The 21,735-nt window shown below is 39.7% G+C and overlaps 1 protein-coding gene across 1 annotated transcript in view; it reads left to right on the forward strand.

Moving 5' to 3' along the window:
• The window catches only part of TANC2 (tetratricopeptide repeat, ankyrin repeat and coiled-coil containing 2), a 361,552-nt gene that overhangs the window by 252,546 nt on the left and 87,271 nt on the right, over positions 1-21,735 (forward strand). Inside the window, exons 10-11 of the mRNA XM_060133247.1 lie at positions 11,286-11,567; positions 16,297-16,430. Coding sequence (XP_059989230.1) covers positions 11,286-11,567; positions 16,297-16,430 — 416 coding nt within the window. The remainder of the gene's footprint in view (positions 1-11,285; positions 11,568-16,296; positions 16,431-21,735) is intronic.

Below are 21,735 nucleotides of genomic sequence, written 5' to 3' on the forward strand. Positions count from 1 at the left end.
GTTGTTTTCCATGAGTAAATAAGCTTTAGTCTAAATCCAGTTAGAGCTCTTTTGCCCCCACTTCCCCTTCCCCTTTTCCTCTTGCTGCAGCTGTTTATATTTGCATTTGGACGAGCTGGTCTGTTAGCCTTAATGCACTTTTGTTTGTTTTTTAAATGTTTACTCTTTGCCATAGTTAAAGAAAGGTCAGTTTTCTCTATAAGCCTAGATATATAATTATTTGTATTGATGGTCTCACAGAGACTGTTTCCTAGAGAGCATTCATTTGTCTGTCACAAGCCTAATTTGCATTGAAGAGATGCACACACAGATCTGAGTCTTGAGTGGTTATTAAATTTCTTTAAAAAACTGCCTTCCAAAGCTTGTCTTATTTGTATACCCTGTTGGAATGTTTTTCCTCTTTGTGTATTTTTCTTCAACATTTTATTAGGAAAATTTTCGGATATACCCCAAAAAAGGACAATTTTACAGTAAACCCTCGTTTACTTGCCTTGATTATATCATTAATATTTTATTATTTTTATCACATATCTGTCTATCTGCCCATCTCTTTAACCACGCATCATTTTTTACAAATTTCAAAGTAAATTCCAGATGTCAGTATACTTTGGAATATTTTGAGAAGGATGGGATGGTGTTCCCGTTCCGTTGCCACCCTGGGACTGCCACTTCTTGGGTGCCAGGGGTAAGAAGACCACATCTGTTACTAAATATATGGATTAGCTCATCTTTTATCCCTTGGCTCAGCTATAGTTGCAGTGGTCATTTCTCACTGGATCATTTCAGTGGTTTCTGCCTTAGAAAATCTCTTGGAAGCCAGTGGATATCCTAAACAAAGAAGCATTTATTTAGGAATATGAACTCCACAGAGGGTATTCATTACCTCCGTGTTTCACAGTGCAGGCCAAAGTGCCCTCTTGTTCGTATGCCCTAAATTTATTGTTGGTGCATAGGAGGTATGGCTTTCTTTTATCATATTGATCTGACAAAAGCATTAGGTTCTGAGGTACAGAAATTGTTTCTAGGCTGTTCTTGGTGTCTACAGTTGTTTTACCATATGGTGCTGGGCTAATTTTATCTGTTCTTCCCTTGAGGCTTTTGTAAATTGATTACATTTTTAGAAAAATTTTAAAATAACTTTTTAAAATGTCAAAGCTTTCTCAGTAGAATAAAATATGATGAGAGATTACATCAACATGAGAACAAGTTATCTTAATAGAGTTTTTCTCAAAAACTTCAGCGTTTAAGTTGAATCTTTACTTATCCCATATTATAAATTGGCACCGGTCATATTCATGAAACCCCCTTTTGATGCAAAATGTTAAGTAATCTTGGACCTGAAGAGATAGGTCTGTTAGTTTAGAAAGCAACTGAGTGTCTCAGAAGCTCTTCTGTCTCTGGAAGGTCAAGCATGCAATTCCTAAAGGGGAGCACAGGAGAGGTGAAGGAGAAAGAAGCCAGCCTAGCCAGTCAGCTAAAGTCTACTCAATTCTGGTCATCAGTAGTATAACTCATGACCAGAGTTCAGACTTAATAGTGGCATCCTATAGAGCAGCAACATAAAATAATAGAAAAAAACTTGAATTTTGGAGTCAAAACTAGGTTTTGATTCTAGTTCTGAAACCAGCTGTGTGACCTTAGATCTCTCTAGGCCTAATTACACTTATCTCAAACCAATCGATCTATTTTCTCCTTCCTCGCTGTGAGTCCTGTGGCTGCTCAGCCAGAGCTCAGCATGTCTGTCTGAGTGTCTGCCCACGAAGGGCACTCGGATACCCAGGAACCCCCCTGCATGGTTAGCAGCCCCCTACTATCAAGTGACATTATGGAAAATGGAGTAAGGAGCTCCAAGAATCAGTCCTTCCACTGAAGCAAGTCTGACAGAACTCTAGAGTTTTTCAGAACTCTAGAATTGCTAAGCAAAGCAAGAAAAGCAGATTATGAAACAGTACCTATAGTATGATTTTTGCCTTAAAAATAAGTATATATAATACAGACAAAACTCGGGGGGAAAAAAAAAGTGAATTGTGTGGGGCTTCCATGGTGGCACAGTAGTTAAGAGTCCGCCTGCCAATTCAGGAGACACAGGTTTGAGCCCTGGTCCAGGAAGATCCTACATGCCGCAGAGCAAAAAAGCCTGTGCATCAAAACTACTGAGCCTGCGCTCTAGAGCCCACGAGCCACAGCTACTGAGCCCATGCACCACAACTGCTGAGCCCATGTGCCATGATTACTGAAGCCCACACGCATAGAGCTCGTGCTCCCAACAAGAGAAGCCACCACAATGAGAAGCCTGCGCACCTCATTGAAGAGTAGCCCCCGCTCGCCACAACCAGAGAAAGCCCGCATGCAGCAATGAAGACCCAATGCAGCCAAAAATTAAATAAATTAATTAATTAAAATAATTTATTTTAACTAAATAAATTGTTTTTAAAGTGAATTGTGTTTCTCTCTAGCCAATGGGAGTAAAATTATTATTTTGTTTATCGGCTATTCCTAAATTTTCTGTAGTGAGTATGTATTACTTCCATGTAAAAAAACAAAAGTAAAATAGAACAGTTTGGCAGTTTCTCAGAAAGCTGAAACATGGAGTTTCCATATGACCCAGCAATACCTCTCGTAGACATATACCCAAGAGAACTAAAAACATCTGTACGTAAAAACTTGTACATGGGAGGACCTTCAAGATGGCGGAGGAGTAAGACATGGAGATCACCTTCCTCCCCACAGATACATCAAAAATACCTCTACATGTGGAACAACACTTACAGAACACCTGCTGAACGCTGGCAGAAGACCTCAGACTTCCCAAAAGCCGTGTGACTGACTGGGTCTTGGTACTCCGGCCGCGTGTGGGGCCTGAGCCTCTGAGGTTGGAAAGCCGAGTTCAGGACATTGGTCCACCAGAAACCTCCTGGCCCCTCATAATATCAATTGGCAAGAGCTCTCCCAGAGATCTCGATCTCAATGCTAAGACCCAGCTCCACACAACGACCAGCAAGCTACAGTACTGGACACCCTATGCCAAACAACTAGCAAGACAGGAACACAACCCCACCCATTAGCAGAGAGCCTGCCTAAAATCATAGTAAGTTCACAGATACCCCAAAACACACCACCAGACGTGGTCCTGCCCACCAGAAAGACAAGATCCAGCCTCATCCACAAGAACATAGGCACTAGTCCCCTCCACCAGGAAACCTACACAACCCACTGAACCAACCTTACCCACTGGGGGCAGACATCAAAAACAACAGGAACTACGAACCTGCAGCCTGTGAAAAGGAGACCCCAAATGCAGTAAGTTAAGCAAAATGAGAAGACAGAGAAACACACAGCAGATGAAGGAGAAAGGTAAAAACCCAGCAGATCAAACAAAAGAAATAGGCAGTCTACCAGAAAACGAATTCAGATTAATGATAGTAAAGATGATCCAAAATCTTGGAAATAGAATGGAGAAAGTACAAGAAACGTTTAACAAGGACCTAGAAGAACTAAAGAGCAAACAAACAATGATGAACAACACAATAAATGGAATTTAAAATTCTCTAGAAGGAATCAATAGAACAACTGAGGCAGAGGAACAGATAGTGACCTGGAAGATAAAATAGTGGAAATAACTACTGCAGAGCAGAATAAAGAAAAAAGAATGAAAAGAATTAAGGACAGCCTCAGAGACCTCTGGGACAACATTAAACACACCAACATTCAAATTATAGGGTCCCAGAGGGACTGAGAAAATACTTGAAGAGATTATAGTTGAAAACTTCCCTAATATGGGAAAGGAAATAGACAATCAAGTCCAGGAAGTGCAGAGAGTCCCATACAGGATAAATTCAAGGAGAAACGTGCCAAGACACATACTAATCAAACTATCAAAAATTAAATACAAAGAAAAATATTAAAAGCAGCAAGGGAAAAGCAACAAATAACATACAAGGGAATCCCCATAAGGTTAACAGCTGATCTTTAAGCAGAAACTCTGCAAGCCAGGAGGGAGTGGCAGGACATATTTAAAGTCATGAAAGGGAATAACCTACAACCAAGATTACTCTACCCAACAAGGATCTTGTTCAGATTCAACGGAGAAATTAAAACCTTTACAGACAAGCAAAAACTAAGAGATTTCAGCACCACCAAACCAGCTTTACAACAAATGCTAAAGGAACTTCTCTAGGCAGGAAAGACAAGAGAAGGAAAAGGCCTACAATAACAAACCCAAGACAATTAAGAAAATGGTAATAGGAACATACATATCGATAACTACCTTAAATGTAAATGAATTAAATGCTCCAACCAAAAGACATAGACTGGCTGAATGGATACAAAAACAAGACCCATATATATGTTTTCTACAGGAGACCCACTTCAGACCTAGTGGCACATACAGACTGAAAGCGAGGGGATGGAAAAAGATATTCCATACAAATGGAAATCAAAAGAAAGCTTGAGTAGCAATTCTCATATCAGACAAAATAGACTTTAAAATAAAGACTGTTACAAGAGACAAAGAAGGGCACATAATGATCAAGGGATCAATCCAAGAAGAAGATATAACAATTGTAAATATTTATGCACGCAACATAGGAGCACCTCAATACATAAGGAAAATGCTAACAGCCATGAAAGGGGAAATCGACAGTAGCACAGTCATAATAGGGGACTTTAACACCCCACTTTCACCAGTAGACAGATCATCCAAAAAGAAATTAAATAAGGAAACACAAGCTTTAAATGACACATTCAACAACATGGATGTAATTGACATTTAGAGGACACTCCATCCAAAAACAACAGAATACACTTTCTTCTCAAGTGCTCATGGACCATTCTCCAGGATAGATCATATCTTGGCTCACAAATCAAGCCTTGGTAACTTTCAGGAAATTGAAATTGTATCAAGTATCTTTTCTGACCACAACACTGTAAACCTAGATATCAATTGCAGGGAAAAAAACGTGTAAAAAATACAAACACATGGAGGCTAAACAATACACTACTAAATAACCAAGAGTTCACTGAAGAAACCCAAGAGGAAATCAAAAATACCTAGAGACAAATGACAACAAAAATACAATGATCCAAAACCTGTGAGATGCAGCAAAAGCAGTTCTAGGAAGGAAGTTTATAGCAATACAATCCTACCTCAAGAAACATCTCAAATAAACAACCTAACCTTACACCTAAAGCAATTAGAGAATGAAGAACAACAACAAAAAAAAAACCCATGTTAGCAGGAGGAAAGAAATCATAAAGATCAGATGAGAAATAAATGAAAAAGAAATGAAGGAAATGACAGCAAAGCTCAATAAACTAAAAGCTGGTTATTTGGGAAGATAAACATAATTGATACACCATTAGCCAGACTCATCAAGAAAAAAAGGGAAAAGACTCAGTTCAATAGAATTAGAAATGAAAAAGGAGAATTAACAACTGCCACTGCAGAAATACAAAGGATCATGAGAGATTACTACAAGCAACTCTATGCCAATAAAATGGACAACCTGGAAAAAATGGACAAATTCTTAGAAAAGTACAACCTTCTGAGACTGAACCAGGAAGAAATAGAAAATATAAACAGACCAATCACAAGCAATGAAATTGAAACTGTGATTAAAAATCTTTGTCAGGGGGCTTCCCTGGTGGCGCAGTGGTTGAGAGTCCGCCTGCCGATGCAGGGGACACGGGTTCGTGCCCTGGTCCAGGAAGGTCCCACATTCCGCAGAGTGGCTGGGCCCGTGAGCCATGGCCACCAAGCCTGCGCATCCGGAGCCTGTGCTCCGTAACAGGAGAGGCCACAACAGTGAGAGGCCTGCGTACTGCAAAAAAAAAAAAAAAAATCTTCGGCAGGGCTTCCCTGGTGGTGCAGTGGTTGAGAGTCCGCCTGCCGATGCAGGGGACACGGGTTCATTCCCCGGTCCAGGAAGATTCCACATGCCGCAGAGTGGCTGGGCCCGTGAGCCATGGCCGCTGAGCCTGCGCGTCCGGAGCCTGTGCTCTGCAATGGGAGAGGCCACAACAGTGAGAGGCCCGCGTACCACAAAAGAAAAAAAAAAATCTTCCGCAAACCAAAGCCCAAGCCCAATGGCTTCACAGGCGAATTCTATCAAACATTTAGAGAATAGCTAACACCTATCCTTCTCAAACTCTTCCAAAATATAGCAGAGGGAGGAACACTCCCAAACTCATTCTACGAGGCCACCGTCACCCTGATACCAAAACCAGACAAAGATGTCACAGAAAAAGAAAACTACAAGCCAATATCACTGATGAACACAGATGCAGAAATCCTCAGCAAAATATTAGCAAACAGAATCCAACAGCACATTAAAAGGATCATACACCATGATCAAATGGAGTTTATCCCAGGAATGCAAGGATTCTTGAATATATGCAAATAAATCAATATGATACACCATATTAACAAATAGAAGGATGAAAACCATATGATCATCTGAATAGATGCAGAAAAAGCTTTCGACAAAATTCAACACCCATTTATGATAAAAACCCTCCAGAAAGTAGGCATAGAGGGAACTTACCTCAACATAATAAAGGCCATATATGACAAACCCATAGCCAACATCATCCTCAATGGTGAAAAACTGAAACCATTTCCACTAAGATCAGGAACAAGACAAGGTTGCCCACTCTCACCGCTACTATTCAGCATAGTAGAAGTTTTAGCCACAGCAGTCAGAGACATAAAAGAAATTAAAGGAACCCAAATCGGAAAAGAAGTAGTAAAACTGTCACTGTTTGCAGATAACATGATACTATACATAGGGAATCCTAAAGATGGTACCAGAAAACTACTAGAGCTAATAAATGAATTTGGTAGAGTAGCAGGATACAAAATTAATGTACAGAAATCTCTTGCATTCCTATACATTAATGATGAAAGATCTGAAAGAGAAATTAAGGAAACACTCCCATTTACTATTGCAACAAGAAGAATAAAATACCTAGGAATAATCCTACCTAAGGAGACTAAAGACGTGTATGCAGAAAACTTTAAGATACTGATGAAAGAATTTAAAGATAATAGAAACAGATGGTGAGATATACCATGTTCTTGGATTGGAAGAATCAACACTGAAAATGACTGTACTACCCAAGGCAATCTACAGATTCAGTACAATTCCTATCAAAGTACCAATGCCATTTTTCACAGAACTAGAACAAAAAAATTCACAATTTATATGGAAACACAAAAGACCCCGAATAGCCAAAGCAATCTTGAGAAAGAAAAACAGAACTGGAGGAATCAGGCTCCCTGACTTCAGACTATACTACAAAGCTACAGTCAGCAAGACACTATGGTACTGGCACAAAAACAGAAATATAGATCAATGGAACAGGATAGAAAGCCCAGAGATAAACCCACACACATATGGTCACCTTATCTTTGATAAAGGAGGCAAGAATATACAATGGAGAAAAGACAGCCTCTTCAGTAAGTTATGCTGGGAAAACTGGACAGCTACATGTAAAAGAATGAAATTAGAACACTCCCTAACACTGTATACAACAAACTCAGAATGGACTAAAGACCTAAATGTAAAGTCAGACACTATAAAACTCTTAGAGGAAAACATAGGCAGAACACTCTGTGACATAAATCGCAGCAAGATCCTTTTTGACCCACCTCCTAGAGAAATGGAAATAAAAACAAAAATAAACAAATGGGACCTAAGGAAACTTAAAAGCTTTTGCACAGCAAAGGAAACCATAAACAAGACAAAAAGACAACCCTCAGAATGGGAGAAAGTATTTGCAAATGAAGCAGCTGACAAAGGATTAATCTCCAAAATATACAAACAGCTCATGCAGCTCAATATCCAAAAAACAAACAACCCAATCCAAACATGGGCTGAAGACCTAAATAGACATCTCTCCAAAGAAGATATACAGATTGCCAACAAGCACATGAAAGGATGCTCAACATCACTAATCATTAGAGAAATGCAAATCAAAACTGCAATGAGGTATCACCTCACACTGGTCAGAATAGCCATCATCAAAAAATCTACAAACAATAAATGCTGGAGAGGGTGTGGAAAAAAGGGAACTCTCTTGCACTGTTGGTGGGTATGTAAGTTGATATAGCCACTATGGAGAGCAGTATGGAGGTTCCTTATAAAACTAAAAATAGAACTACCATATGACCCAGCAATCCCACTACTGGGCATATACCCTGAGAAAACCATAATTCAAAAAGAGTCATGTACCACGATGTTCATTGCAGCACTATTTACAATAGCCAGGACATGGAAGCAACCTAAGTGTCCATCAACAGATGAATGGATAAAGAAGATGTGGCACATATATACAATGGAATATTACTCAGCCATAAAAAGAAACGAAATTGAGTTATTTGTAGTTAGGTGGAAGGACCTAGAGTCTGTCATACAGAGTGAAGTAAGTCAATAAGAGAAAAACAAATACTGTATGCTAACACATACATATGGAATCTAAAAAAAAAAAAAGGTTCTGAAGAACCTAGGGTAAAATACATAGCTAGTGGGAAGCAGCCACATAGCACAGGGAGATCAGCTTGGTGCTTTGTGATCCACTAGGGGGGTGGGATAGAGAGGATGGGAGGGAGACACAAGAGGGAGGAGATATGGGGATATATGTATATGTATAGCTGATTCACTTTGTTATAAAGCAGAAACTAACACATCACTGTAAAGCACTTATACTCCAATAAAGATGTTTAAAAAAATTTAGTCATTAATTTTAAAAAAGAAAAAGAAGAAAAGAAACTTGTACATGAATGTTCATAGTAGCATGATTCATAATAGGCAAAAAGTGGAAACAACCCAAATTTTTGTCAGCTGATAAATGGGATAAACAAAATGTGATATATCCGTATAATGGAATATTGTTCAGCAGTAAAAAGGATGAAGTAATGATACATGCTACAACATGGATGAACCTGAAAAGCATGCTAAATGAAAGAAGCCAGACACAAAAGGCCCCATATCATATGATAATATATATGTGAACTGTCTCGAATAGGCAAATCTGTAAAGACAGAAATTCTCTGGTTGCCAGGGGCTGGGGGAAACGGGGACTAGAGAGTGACAGCTAATGGGTGTGTGGTTTTTTGGGGGGCAATGATGGAAATGTTCCGGAATTAAATAGTGATGTTTGCAACTTTGTGAATATACTAAAAATCACCAAATTGTATGTTTTAAAAGGGTGAATTTTATGGCATGTGAGGCTCAATAAAATAATGTTTAAGAAAAATAAAATAGAATCTGTTTAGCTAAGACACTAGAATTAAGAATATTTTTAGCAAGTTAAAGTCTAATTTTTCACTTAATTCTGTAATTATATGTGTATTTTAAAAGAGTACGTTTTGATAAGGAGATGTGAATCAGGAAATTATAAGTAACCATGTAGGTGTATCTCCACAGCCTTTTTTTTTTTAGTGAAAATTTGGGACATTTTAAAACTTACATAGGAAACAGTTTGCTTCTATTATTAGAGTTTGGCTTTATATTTTTAATTTTTGTACTACTTTTGGAATTGTTACCTTTTTTTTTTTCTTTTTTTTTGCGGTACGCGGGCCTCTCACTGTTGTGGCCTCTCCCGTTGCGGAGCACAGGCTCCGGACGCGCAGGCTTAGCGGCCATGGCTCACGGGCCCAGCCGCTCTGCGGCATGTGGGATCTTCCCAGACCAGGGCACGAACCCGTGTCCCCTGCATCGGCAGGCGGACTCTCAACCACTGCGCCAACAGGGAAGCCCTGGAATTGTTACCTTTTTGAAAATGCTCAGCTATCATTCTAATGGCTTTCAGATGGTTTTAAATGAGTGTTTACATGAAGTGTGCTTGTGTGTGTTTTTTGAGTAAGCTGCCATCTCCAGATCCCAATTTATGATGTATAAGTGGTTTAAGTATGTTCTAGAGTAATATAAGCCATACTAATAGATCTGATTTCCCCCTTTATGATTTCCCTTTCTCCTATCCTCGTTCCCTTCCCACCCCTGGACTTTATTCTTCAAAATATAAAATGTGCTGAGAGTGTTAATACCTTGTTTTTAATTAATTCTTTCAGTAAGCATTTATTTAGCATCTACTGTGTGTCAAGGTACTGTGCTAAGGTAAATGATACAGAAAATGAACTTTTAAAAAATAATAAAATGAAAAAAAAAGATACATGTAGAACTACTCTTGAAACAGTTAAAAAGGGAATTCCCTGGCGGTCCAGTGGTTAGGATTCCGGGCTTTCACTGCTGGGGGCCCAGGATCGTTCCCTGGTCGGGGAACTAAGATCCCACAGGCCACACGGTGTGGCCCAAAAAAAAAGAAAGAGTTATGAAGGCATTTAACTCAGATGAGGGAGGTCAGGCAGGACTTGTTTTTACCGTCAATGTAATGAGAAGGTTGATCATTGAAACCAGGTTATATCTGTTATGCGTTTTTAGAGAGCAAGTAGAGCTCATGCTTGGTTGGCCCTTAGCACATCTCACAACTACATAAGCACAGAAAAAAATCTCGAGAAAAGCAATAGGGATTTGTCCCCAAGACGTGTGTGTGTAAACCAGAAATCTTTTTTTTTTCTTCAGTTGGCATGAATACAAGCATTACAGGTGCAGAGACATTAAATGAAAATTTGGTTTCTGCTTCCTTGACTGCTTAACATATTGAAAACCTTTTAAGCCATCACAGTTTTTAGGGGTTTGCTTCCCTTAATATACTTACTAGATTTTTTAAAACTACCATTGTGCACTTAAAGGAATTACTGTTTTTATTGGTATTTTTAAAGACACAAGTTCTCTTTACATTGCTTTCTACAGGACTGACGCTGTAAGCCGTCCCGATTCCCTGCCACACCCCAGCCTCTCCCCCAGAAACTCCAACCCTACATCTCCCCACAATCCAACATTTTGAAGGTTATCCCCAGGCATAGAAGGAGGCCTTAAGAACCCTGCATTTTGTTACTTTTGCATCCATCCTGATTGCCGGTGCCTGGGCCATCTCCATTGCTTAATAATTTTGAATATCACCCTGACTTTCTGCCTATAATGTAAATTATTACTGTTTTAACTATGCTTGTATTCTGCCAGCTACAGTATCAAATAGCTCTAGCTCATGTGCCATTGCTTATCTGTGTAGAACCAAAATTCAGAGTTTTATTATTTTCTGAATAACCCAGAATACCATCATACTATAACTCCCAGTGGTCTCCTAAACCATACTGGTTTTTTTGTTTATTTCTTCAATGTTGATGGTTTGGCCTAAGTTCTGTGTTCTCTTATTGTTCCTTCCAGTTCGCTTTGCACCTTACAGGCCTCCCGATATCTCCCTGAAGCCGCTGCTCTTTGAAGTGCCCAGCATCACTACAGAGTCAGTGTTTGTTGGCCGGGATTGGGTTTTCCATGAAATAGATGCTCAACTTCAGAGTTCAAATGCCAGCGTGAACCAAGGAGTAGTGATCGTGGGGAACATTGGGTTCGGCAAAACCGCCATCGTCTCCAGACTGGTGGCCCTCAGCTGCCACGGAACACGGATGAGACAGATCGCCTCAGACAGCCCACATGCCTCCCCGAAACGTATGTATCCCTTTTTAAAGAACTCCATGTGGTGGGATAGGGAGGGTGGGAGGGAGACACAAGAGGGAGGAGATATGGGGATATATGTAAATGTATAGCTGATTCACTGTGTTATAAAGCAGAAACTAACACACCATTGTAAAGCAATTATACTCCAATAAAGATGTTAAAAAAAAAAAACACTAAAAAAATTTTTTTTAAATAACTCCATGCTTCATTGCTCTGAAATTTTTTCCGGCATCTTTGTATTAAGTCTTATATCCTTTCATTTTCTGATGTGCAAAACCTGACTGGCACGTGAGGACCATTAACTCAGAGTCGAGGGAAAGAATGTAATACTCTGTTGACATTTAACCCACATATCCAACAGTCACCTGAGAGTGACTGAAAAAACCTTTCTCTCAGAATAAATGTATGCCTCTTCCCTTCTGACTGTCTGGCTGGTCTGTCCTTTGGATGATGACTACAGCAATTGCCCATAAGAGCTTGTTTGCATCCGTCACTGTCAGCTTTTGCTCAGCCTGTGTGCAGGCTTCCTGTTCACACCGGCACAATCTGTTTGCGGCCTTCATTTCCTTGCGATCGATGTCAGTGTTGCACTGCTTGGGCTTGAACTTCATTGTGTCCTTGAAGGGTTTCTCCTGCTTCTATGTGAAAAGATGCTGAGATCTCATATATATTTATGCTTCTTTCATCACAGGCAGGTGCAGCTTAATGATCGCCATCAGGATCCTGTTTATTTGTTTTTAAAATACTTATATGGTCCTTAGTACCAGGCACTCTCTAAGAGCTTAACAAACATTCATTCATCCAACCCTCTTATCTCTTTCAGAGAGGTAGTTCCTGTTATCTTCCTTTCACAGATAAGTGGTTTAAGGCTCAGAGAGGTTAAGTAAGCCTCCCAGGTTTCGTAGCCAGTAAATAGTGAAACTAGAATTTGAGCCTAAGCAGTCTGGTTTCAGAGGCCAGTGTCATGCATTTTGCTGTGCTCCCTCTCCTTATTGATGGAACTCCCTTGAGTAAAGGAGATAAAAAGAAATGTATAGGGGTTCTTCCTATACACACTATATGTATCGAACCAGTCTACCTGGCTTCTGCTAGTTATAAGAAAACAAAAAGAAACTCTTGCCCTGCTAGTCCAAATCAATAATCTAGCTCACCACAGATTTCCAGACAGCAACCACTAGAAATGGTTTGTTTGGGATCATAGTATTGTAGTTACAGAGTCTAGAACGGTGCTGTGGGAAGTCAACAGGAACTCACTGGACACCCTCCAAACATCCTGGCTTCCTGTTGAAATTAATTCCTGTTTCATGTTGTTAAGTAGTCAGATTGCCTCTGGTAAACTTATGGATATCTGACACGTAGAAGAACTAGTGTCTAGAAAGAAAACTTGTTGGATCAAGAGTCCCATTTGCCAGGGTATGGTAAGAATTGGTATGGAAGAATTCATGTCTTAAGAGCAGTATCATGCTTAGTTTCTGGATTAAGTTTATCTGAGGTAGATTGGCATAATGTCATGGGAGTCAAGAGCCCATAGTTTGGCTCCAGCGCTCAAACTTACTATACTTTGTAACCTTGAGAATTTTACTTTAATTCTTTAGACCTTGGTTTTTGTCATCTGTAAAATAAGTCAGTGGGATTAGGTGATCTTTAAGATTCATTCCTATGCTAAAATTCTGTGATTCTAAGATGTCTGCATGGTTGAAAGTAACTTTCCATACCTATTCCAGTATTTTCGTTAGAGTGCTTAGCTTAAATATCACGCCAGACTACTTCTTATCTGAGTAATCCAAGAGGTTAACTATTTGAGTGTGTCAGAAAGAAAACCAGCTAGGTAATAGTCTCTCTGACTCCTCTATATATCCATCACTGTTGCAGATAACAGATGGTAGAATCATGGCTCAAGGGCAAGAAGAGCTGCTTTCTCTGAAAGCAAAGGTGCCTGGAAGTGCCCCCTCTAAGCCTGGGAGAGCAGGAGTTAATAGAAAACAGCCCATGTGCTCCTCAAAGCAGAGGTCCTTTAAAGATAGTTCATTAAGTTATTCTCTAACATCCGTTGCCTTTTACCTCCAGAGAAACTCTAAAAATACCCCATTCATGTGATAAACGTCCACATGTCAAGACTATAGATTTGACCTGATAGTTAACGTTAAAGGGGATCGAGTATGTGGTTATATATTTATCAGAACTACACAGAACCAGCATTGCCTTGTCGTAATTTGATGTAATAATTTTTGTTGTCCGCTTTGATGTCCAAACTACATTCCACCTCTGCCATCTTAACCGAACCACTTAAGAATGGTCAAGAATAAGTGGTTGATGTCATTTACTGGTATTTAAATATTAACTCTGAAAAACAAAATCAACTCTTGAAATTACCCCAGTAGCTACACACATCTGTAAAATTTTCATTTTCTGTTATGCAAATCATTAATAATAAAATCTAACTTCAGTTTGTTTTAGAACTGGCTCTCATTAAATTTTCTAGTTTTGAGGACAAATGTTTTGTCTTTCTTGTATTATCCTTACGAGGTTTTGGTTAAAGCTTTTCAAGTATTAGCGCTCAAAAATGTTACTTTTTTAAAAAAAAAATCAGTGATCTGTATGTTTCTGTTTTATATTTGTTATTTCTGTAAACAAATATGAACTGAATATATCTTAACCAATTTAAAGATATTTCTTTGAGGAAGAAAAAAAAAAAAAAGAATAAGTGGTTGATAAAGAACAAGCTGTTTTTCGGCATTGATCTGTTACTTTATGAGCCGGCACTGAAAATGTTACTGGCAGTAGCAGAATTTTTTTCATTAGTGAATAAGAATGATGTCTTAGCGAGAGAGAGTTGGCTTAATGTTTTACAGTTTAATTTACATTCAGCTTTGATAGGTGTATTTGGGATCCCACTGGCCTTCCCAACCCTAAGTCAGTGATGCAGTTGTAGTAGTAATGAAAATAGGTGGAAGATTATTGGAGCTCCCCACCTCCGTTTCTGCATCCTGTGTCATTCTTTCTTCTGTCCCTCACTCCTCCACGCTGAGCAGCGCTGCTGTGGAAGACATGAGCAGTCGAGCCTGCAGCACTGCATTGCCTGGCTCTGTCCTTCCCCCACAGACACCCAGCCCCCAGCCGCCCCCTCCTTGTCATTTCCCTGGGAAGGCACAGAGAAGCTGTCAAGGCAGGCACTAGCCTGTCATCTTGCTGTCCACCTACACCCCGTCCTAAACCCAACTCCCCCATCAATCTCTACCGTCACCACCCACCCCGCAACACACACGTACAGAGAACGGAAACATTTTGTGAAAATGGACCTGTTGTGTAATCCAGGCATTGTTACATTAACTACAAGTGTACTCAGTACAGTAGTTAGGGAAGTTCGGTATAATTACAAGACTGTATTTTCCTATCACTGAAAGTCTGAGGGTAGTTACTGTTTGGATTTGACATTTGCCAACAGCTGCCATGTCCCCAAATAGCTGTTCAGTGAGTAACCCCTCCCCTCCCCACTCTGCTCATTCCAGAAGTCTGTGTTGCCAGTTCGCTGTGCACGCTGACTGCTCCTCCCTATTAACTTTTATTTCTACTGTTCTCTGAATACCAAGCGGAAAGTAAAGACACCCAGACAAAAAGGAGGGCCTCTCCAAAAGGGAACAGCTAGAAGACAGAAGGTACTCAGACACTAATTACCCACAAAACCAGATAAGGGGGAATGGGGTGGACAGAGGGAGTGAACAACAGGCATGATACAGTGACAGTCACTGAACTTTACTGCGCACATTTCTTCAGTCTTTTTCACTGCCGTCTCCCACACCTACCCCCCTACAGTTTATTCAGAACTCTATGCAGTGGCCAGGGAATTTACTTTGCCAGTTGGATGGAAGAAGTCTCAATTAAGTCCTACTGGTAGGGAGTTAAATGAGAACTATTTTCCCCTATTTCTTCTCCTTTTCAGTAGTTATTGACCATCAAATAACAGTCTACTTATTGTGTACCCATTTTTAAAATATGGTCTGTATTTATAAATAGAGTCTATAATTTCTAGTAGTAGTTAAGATGTTACCTAAATAATGTGAACGAATGGAATTTTTAAAAAACAGCTTTATTAAGCTACAATTCACGTACCGTATAATTCACCCATTTAAATGGTTCAATTCACTGCTTTTTACTGTAGTCACTCAGTTGTGCAGCCATCACCATAATCTTAGAACTTTGTCATTCCCCCCTAAAAGAAATCCCATGCCCATTAGCAGTCAGTCTTCATTTCCCCCCTAAATCCCTATCTCTACCCCTAGGTAACCACTAATCTGCCTTTTGTCCCTATGGATTTCCGTATTCTGGGCATTTCAAATAAATAGAATCGTATGCTATATGGTCTTTTGTAACTGACTTCTTTGAGTGAGTGTAACGTTTCAAGGGTTATCCATGTTGTAACATATATTGGTATTTCATTTCTTTTTATTATTGTTGAGTAATGTTCGACTGTGAGGCTGTACCATCTTTTATCCATTCATCAGTTGATGGACATTTGGGTTGTTTCCGTTTTGGGGCTATTATGAATCTTGCTTCTTTGAACATTTGTGTACAAGTTTTTGCATGGACATATGTTTTTAATTCTCTTGGGTACATACCCCTAAGAGTAGAATTGCTGGATCAAAGAACAAATGGGATTTAACCAGTCTTTCTTTAGAGTTTTATGATTATCTGATGCAAACATCTCATCTTTATAATACAGATATGGATGCCAACAGAGAGCTGCCACTCACACAGCCACCTTCAGCCCACTCATCCATCACCAGTGGAAGCTGCCCAGGAACTCCAGAAATGCGGAGGCGGCAGGAGGAGGCCATGCGGAGACTAGCCTCGCAGGTACAATAGGATTCTCAGGTTGCGGGCATGCTAGTTCCATTTTAACATCAAGGGGGCAATGGTAGGGAGACCCCTGGCAAAGTGAACAAAAGTATGTACAGGTGGACCATGAGAACATGGATAAAAGTTTCTCTCTCTTTGCTGTTCCTAGAAAAATACTTCGTTATTATGGAATCAGAACCTTATTGTTGGAAAGGCCCTTAGAAATAACCAAAGTCCCACAATGAATAGATAAGGAAATTGAGACTCAAAGAAGTTGTGTGATTTACCCAAGATCACAGTATAAGTAATCAATAGCTTTGTATTTTCATTCCTAGCTCAAAACTCTTCCTGCTATACCACACTATCCATAACTTCTTTATATGTTTGCATTTTAATTTTCTGTTTTTATCAAAGTAACATATATACATAGTTTAGGAAATCAAATAATGTTCAAAGACTTATAATAAAAACCAGAAATTCTTTTCCCCTCCTGAGCCCACCCTCTCCCCAAAAGCAGCTACTTTCAACATTTGGAGATGTTTCTCTGATGTTTACCTCCATGTTTCTAAATAATATTCATATACTGCTATAACTTTTTTGATCAGTTTTGTACATTATCTATTCCTTCTTATTATGGATGTTGAGAATGTTAGCTCTTTCACCTTCCTTCCTCCCTCTACCATCTCAGTACAGTTATATCATGATTTTAGTCTGAATCCATGTTACAGTATTTTCAGTATTAATACTACACAAATATGGTTCACTGTGGAACCAAGGATAACATTTTCTTCTTGAGCAGTTTTGTTTTTCCTGGGTTATGAAATGCCTCATTGTAAAGTTTGCTTATTTTCCTTCAAAACTATGGCTGTCATTCCATAAGCCTTAATGCTTTGTAAAATGCCTCTCAATACAGTTTTCCACATCAGTTACATTTCCCCCCCCCCCAACCCTGGAAATCCTAGAGCTCTCCATCGAGCTAATCTGGACCTAGGATGCTCTCAAGTCTTACCACCTACTTGTTATCCTGGAAATTCCTGTTACTTCCCTTTTGTGTTTGATCCCATGTCATCGTCTTTCTTGATTGTATTCCTTATTTTTGACGGAGCACGTCCTCTGGTAGCTTCCTAAGAAAGAATGCATAGGAGGTAAGTTTTTTGAGACTTAATGTTCCTAAAAGCATCTTTATTCCATTCTCATACATTACTCTGTTTGACATAATTCTAGGTTAAAAATTATTTTCCCTCAGAATTTTGAAGGCATCCATCTTGAACTTCCAGTGTTACTATTAAATAATATGGTACTATTCTTATTCCTAATTCTTTATATATACCTTTTTTCTCTCCAGAAGCTTTTAGAATCTTCTTTTTTTTTTTTTTGCGGTACGCGGGCCTCTCACTGTTGTGGCCTCTCCCGTTGCAGAGCACAGGCTCCGGACGCGCAGGCTCAGCGGCCATGGCTCACGGGCGCAGCCGCTCCGTGGCATGTGGGATCTTACCAGACCGGGGCACAAACTCATGTCCCCTGCATCGGCAGGCAGACTCTCAACCACTAAGCCCAGAATCTTCTTTTTATCACCACTGTTCTTGGGTCTTTTTTTCATATTCTGTTGGTACCTAGTGAGCCCTGGAGATATTTTTTGATTCAGGGAAATGCTTTTGTAGTATTTATTGAAAATTTTCTCACCACCACTTCCTCTGTTCTCTCCTTCTACAACTCCTTTTAGTCAAAAATTAGATTGCCTGTATTGTTACTCTTCTTAACTTTTCTGTTTCTTATTTGTTTATCCACTTTTAGGAGATTTCTTCAACATTACCTTTCAATCCTTTCACAAAAAATTTTTTGGCTATCATAGTTTTAATTTCCAATAGGTCTTTATTTCCCCCAGTTGTTCCCTTCTTTTTTTTGTAATTGAGGTTTTTTTTTTTTGGCTGCATTAGGTCTTCATTGCTGCACGCAGGCTTTCTCTAGTTGCAGCAAGCAGGGGCTACTCTTCGTTGCGGTGCACGGGCTCCTCATTGCGGTGGCTTCTCTTGTTGCAGAACACGGGCTGTAGGCGCACGGGTTTCAGTAGTTGTGGCGTGCAGACTCACTAGTTGTGGCTCACAGGCTCTGGAGCACAGGCTCAGTAGTTGTGGCGCATGGGCTTAGGTGCTCCGTGGCATGTGGGATCTTCCCAGACCAGGGATCAAACCCGTGTCCCCTGCATTGACAGGTGGATTCTTAACCACTGTGCCAAAAGGGAAGCTGAGATTTTTTTTTTTTTTTAGTTTAGTTTTTGGCAGCACCGCTTGGCATGTGGTATCTTAGTTCCCTGACCAGGGATTGAACCCAAGCCCCCTGCATTGGAAGCACAGAGTCTTAACCACTGGACCACCAGGGAAGTCCCTGTACCCCTCTTTTTTATAGCATACTGTTTTTGTTTTATAGATGCAGTATGTTCTCTTATCTCTTCCTTAATAGTTAGGCACCAAAAAACTGATGGAAGCTTGTATATATGGAGAGCTTAACTATAGAGCATTAAGATGACCCACCAGCCTTTATGGGAAAACCCAAAAGTCAGTGTCCATAAGTTTTTTCCTTGCACTGTTCTAGCAAAGAATCCACCAATTTCCTGGAGGGTGTATAACCTGGTCGCCAACATTCTGGAGCTAGTAGGAGGTGGCGGAGTTTCATCATTTAGGCTGCAGCCTTTTACCTAAGCCCCTTGTTTTCAGTCCTGCACCTGATCCTCACCTACTCTATGTGTCCTAAGCCTAGATTCTCTGCTTTAGTTTCTCTAGTGATTTTAATTTCTCTTTCCTGTGGGTTTTGGGGAAGGTAGTCACCTGGCTGGGCAGGATAGGGATGGATATCTGGGAATCTAACTGCTCTTTATATAAACTTCATATAATAGTTTCTGTGTTTGCAACTTCCTTCCTCACCCCCATCTTCCATAGTACCTGGTGCTTCTAACTCCTATGCTTTTCTGAGGTTTGACAGATGATTTGGCTCATTCCTGTTGTTAACCCCAGCAGGCATTTGTTTCACCTTCTTCTGTCTGTTAGGTTGTTTAATCCTACATCCACTTTCCATCTTTATATATTATAATCTAAGATTAGAGATAGATATTCCTAATCAATGGAGTTTGCATTTCTGTTTCTTATTCTCCTTATTTTTGAGGATTTTAAGGAGAAGTATAGAGTGCAGAGTGCCTGTCTCCAGTATTTAAAGAAATCTCTTGGCATGATTAATTAGTAATGAGGAACAGGGAGCCATCTTCAATGTCATAAGGTTCTAATTTCCTCATAGAAATCCTGTCCAGCTTATAGCCAGAAACAGCACGTTTCCCCCAAATACGTTTTCAGTTGTCCCCACTTATTGGTACACATCCATTTATAAATGGGCTTCTGAAAACGGTCTGAGATTTCCCTTATATTCATTGCTAAGTCAGTGCAACTTTAAAAGACATCTTTGGAGGACTTCCCTGGTGGCCCAGTGGTTAAGAATCCGCCTGCCACTGCAGGGGATACAGGTTCGATCCCTGGTCCAGGAAGATCCCACATGCCGCAGAGCATCTAAGCCCGTGTGCCACAACTACTGAGCCTCTGCTCTAGAGCCCGCGAGCCACAACTACTGAGCCTGTGCACCACAACTACTGAAGCCCACATGCCTTAGAGCCAGTGCACCACAAGTACTGAGCCCATGCACTGTAACTACTGAAACCTGCACGCTCTAGGGCCTGCGTGCTGCAACTACTGAAGCCCACACACCTAGAGTCCATGCTCTGCAACAAGAGAAGCCACCACAATGAGAAGCCCGCACACCGCAACGAAGAGTAGCCCCCACTCGCTGCAGCTAAAGAAAGCCCGTGCATAGCAACGAAGGCCCAGTGGAGCCAAAAAAAAAAAGAAAAAAAAGACATCTTTGTTTTACTTTTCTAAATATTCCATTTAAGCTGACTCCTGCCTCTTCTTTAGAACAATCAGAATAACTGTCATCTTAGAAATACACAAATGCTAAAAAAAAAAAAAAGAAAGAAATACACAAATGCTGAAGAGCTTTCATCATCACAGTCATTTATTTATTCATTTAGAATATATGCTTGGAATGCCTATAACACAAGATTGAAGTTAAAGCAGTGGACAAGACAGGCACAATCCCTGCTGTTATGTAGCCCACATTTTTGTGGTGGGAAAAGGCCAATTAACAAACAAATATGTAATATGTCAGATGGTGATGAGTGCTAAAAAGAAAGTCTCCCCATGCTGTCACTTCTTAGCCTCTCTCTCATCAAGAGAAAAAGTCCCAAGATGTTTATGTTCAGTATTTGGAAAATGTTATTTATTTTTAGTAGGTAATTAGTGACTGTACTTACTTGAAAAGTGATCACATTTTAAATTCCATGGTTATACCTTCCTTAAGCAAAATATAAATAAATGTCTTTTGTACCTAGAAATGGGATATTTTTAAATTTATATTAAACATTATATAAGAAATGGCCCTTTAGATTAAAATTGATGTTTAGTTCAATATTTGGAAAATGTTAAATATTATAAGTGAGAAATTAGTGATTATTTACACTTACTCAAGGAACATATTTAAAATTTCACACTTATTTCTTCCTTAAACAAAATATAAATACATCTGTTCACACCTAGAGATGGGATATTGTGAAGTTTACACTAAAAAAAAAATCTAAAACAAATGGCCCCTTAGATTAAAATTGAATATTATCCCAGTAATTGTGCCACAGGTTGCAGTTCAGGTGTAAGTTTGTGCTGTAGGAGCATAGAGCAGAAGCCAACAACCTTGCTTCTCATCTGTAACAAACTGGTAAGCAGAAATTATCTTTTCAAACCAGTTAGTATTTTCATAAAGTAAGCTAATATATGAGAACTAAAAGTGTCCTTGAAAAACTTCTTGATTTGCTAGCCAGAGTTCTTAGTGTTGGTGCTTGTATATCATCAATTATCATTGGTATTTCATAGTATGCCTGCCGCTTCTTATGCTTCTTCATAATTGAGAACATTGAAGAGTTCTTGTCACAACTTTCAAGCAATTTTATTTATTGAAGAAACACTTCCCACTTGAAGTAACAGGTTTTGCTAGGTGTACATCTCTTAAATGTATTTCCAGTTAATCTTACGTGTTCTGAAGTATAATCACAGTAGAGCAGTGCAAAGATCTCATTCGGGGCCTTTCCTGGGTGTGTGACTTTATAACAACCATAGATTTTCCAGGCTTTCAGTCTGTTGCCACCAAGTGATCATACATGCAGACTTCCCCAGACAAGGAGAGGCTGACTTCCATTTACTGAGGGCTTAATGTGTGTTGAGCTTAGTAC

The sequence above is a fragment of the Lagenorhynchus albirostris genome, chromosome 20 (assembly GCF_949774975.1).
Source record: "Lagenorhynchus albirostris chromosome 20, mLagAlb1.1, whole genome shotgun sequence".
Lineage (NCBI taxonomy): Eukaryota > Metazoa > Chordata > Mammalia > Artiodactyla > Delphinidae > Lagenorhynchus > Lagenorhynchus albirostris.